The sequence below is a fragment of the Dama dama genome, chromosome 8 (assembly GCF_033118175.1).
Source record: "Dama dama isolate Ldn47 chromosome 8, ASM3311817v1, whole genome shotgun sequence".
NCBI lineage: Eukaryota > Metazoa > Chordata > Mammalia > Artiodactyla > Cervidae > Dama > Dama dama.
The window spans coordinates 5251861-5254007 of NC_083688.1; the positions used below are offsets into that span (position 1 = coordinate 5251861).

Below are 2147 nucleotides of genomic sequence, written 5' to 3' on the forward strand. Positions count from 1 at the left end.
CTCACTTCAAGTGATTCATTCAAGATATGAGTTAGAGATCCCAAACTCAGATCTGTGGGCCTCACATATTCAGCCTGCAAATGCTCTTGTTCAGCCTTCAGAACACTATATTTTTGTTTTTGTTTCGTTTTGTTTTGGCCGTGCCACACAGCATATGGGATCATAGTTCCCCAATTAGGGATCAAATTTGTGCTCTCTGCAATGGGAGCGCAGAATCTTAACCATTGGTGAAAGTCACTCAGTCGTGTCTGACTCTTTGCGACCCGGTGGACTATACAGTCCTTAGAATTCTCCAGGCCAGAATAACAGAGTGGGTAGGCATTCCCTTCTCCAAGGGATCTTCCCAACCCAGGGATTGAACCCAGGTCTCCCACATTGCAGGCAGATTCTTTACCAGCTGAGCCACCAGGGAAGCCCAAGAATACTGGAGTGGGTAACCTATCCCTTCTCCAGGGGATCTTCCCGACCCAGGAATTGAACCGGGGTCTCCTGCATTGCAGGCGAATTCTTTACCAACGGAGCTATCAGGGACGCTCCTTAACCACTGGACCACCAGGGAAATCCCAGCACCATGATATTTTAAAATCTGTTGCTAACATATAGAAAACCAGATTCCTGGGTTCTCTTGAAAAGCAACCACCTGTTTGAGAGCTGGGTTTAGATGAGGTATGCCCCTCTCCACCTAGCGGTGGGTGGTCTCTGCCACTGCCTACCACCCACCCCCTTCACCCATTCACCTTGACCTGCCCCACCTTGTAGGTCCTTAAGTGTATATCCCCTCCATCTAAATGGCTTCCCCCGCTCCAGTGGAGGCTTGGAAGGAGCATTTTGCCACAGACAATTTATTTTCCGCAACCGCGACCCGATGGACATGTGCCCTCTTCGCGGTTGGTGTCGATGTCACCACCAGCTGGAGGGTTTAGAGATGGGCTCGGGGGCTCTGCAGCCCGAGCGGATTGCTTCCCAGAACTTGGGCAGGCGACCCAAGGAAAAGATCCCGTTGCCGAACAGAGGGAGCTCAGGCAGCTTTATCCCCGGCCTCTGGGGCAGGATGGGAGTGAGGTTCCGGCTCTGAAACCCGCGAAGGCAGCTCGTGTTGGCGGAGTTATCCACGTACTGCACGGCATTGACAGGACTGCTGGACGGCACCACGCAGGTGCTGCCGCAGGGGTAGTCGAAGGAGGCCGCTCTGCTGCTGGGGTTACAGCAACTGCGGGGGGAGGCGTGGTCCGGGTGGTCCAGGTGGATGGAGTTGGCGGCGCGCTCCAGGTAGTTGGCCGCAAGCTTCGGCAGGATCAGGGACTTAGGGTAGTTGCTGTAGAAGGCATTGGTGGATCTGTCGAGGTAACTGATGCCTTTGATGAGCTGATCCAGGAAGGTGGGGTTAGAGGGACCCAAGGGGCGATCTGTACAGAGCAGGCAGTGGGGGTTGCCGCGACACGTGGGCTTCCTGGCCACCTTGGGGCCCTTCGCCAGGTGGCTTGTCTCCACGCACTTGGAGTTGTAGGGCCGGCCCATGCAGATTCTCCTCAACGGCAGTCTGGGGGAGCTTCGCCTGTCGGTGGGCTCCGAAGGGTTGCTGCTGGCCTCGGAGCCGCTCGGGGTCCGAGAGCGCTTGAGGTTGCTCGCCCCGGTCGTGCTGGGGCCGTGGGGCCAGCCTGGAGTCTGGGCCATGAAGGATGCGTTGCGGTTACTGGGGCTGGGACGGCCTCCTTGGTGTCCAGACATCGTCCCGGTCAGGCGGACGAAGCTTCGTGGTACAGAACTGCTGAAATCTCACCTAGAGGCTGGTTCCCTGGGCCTGGCGGGGAGAGAGCTGGGTCAGCTCTCCTGGGCTCCCAGCCACCTCCCGCTGGGCTCTCCAAGTGTCCTCTCCCCATCTTCCTCCCCGGCCCAGGGATTTTTCCAACGGGAATGCAGGCCCCTTGGTTCTTCAGAAAGTGCAAAGGGCAGGAGATGGGGAGGGAGGCAAGACCCTGAGAACAATGGAAGTCAGAGGACCCCCTAGAAAAAGTGGGGCAGTCTCCTTTTTCCTTTCGCTGTAGCCCACATTCTGAAATTCCCATTCACCTTTTAAGCAGCGACTCCAGAAGACAACAGAGTCAAAGGGCTAAATCTCTAATGGTGAAATCTGAGGCACTGAGACA

The 2147-nt window shown here is 56.4% G+C and overlaps 1 protein-coding gene across 1 annotated transcript; it reads right to left on the reverse strand.

The window, feature by feature from the left end:
- Positions 1–900: 900 nt before the first annotated feature.
- Positions 901–1728, reverse strand: LOC133060339 (uncharacterized). The gene has a single exon (XM_061147827.1). The coding sequence runs from the start codon at positions 1726–1728 to the stop codon at positions 901–903; it is 828 nt and encodes a 275-aa protein (XP_061003810.1).
- Between the last annotated feature and the right edge of the window lie 419 nt (positions 1729–2147).

What these genes read in the sequence shown, in the direction of transcription:
- LOC133060339 (XM_061147827.1), bottom strand. Translation starts at nt 1,728, where the DNA reads ATGTCTGGACACCAAGGAGGCCGTCCCAGCCCCAGTAACCGCAACGCA.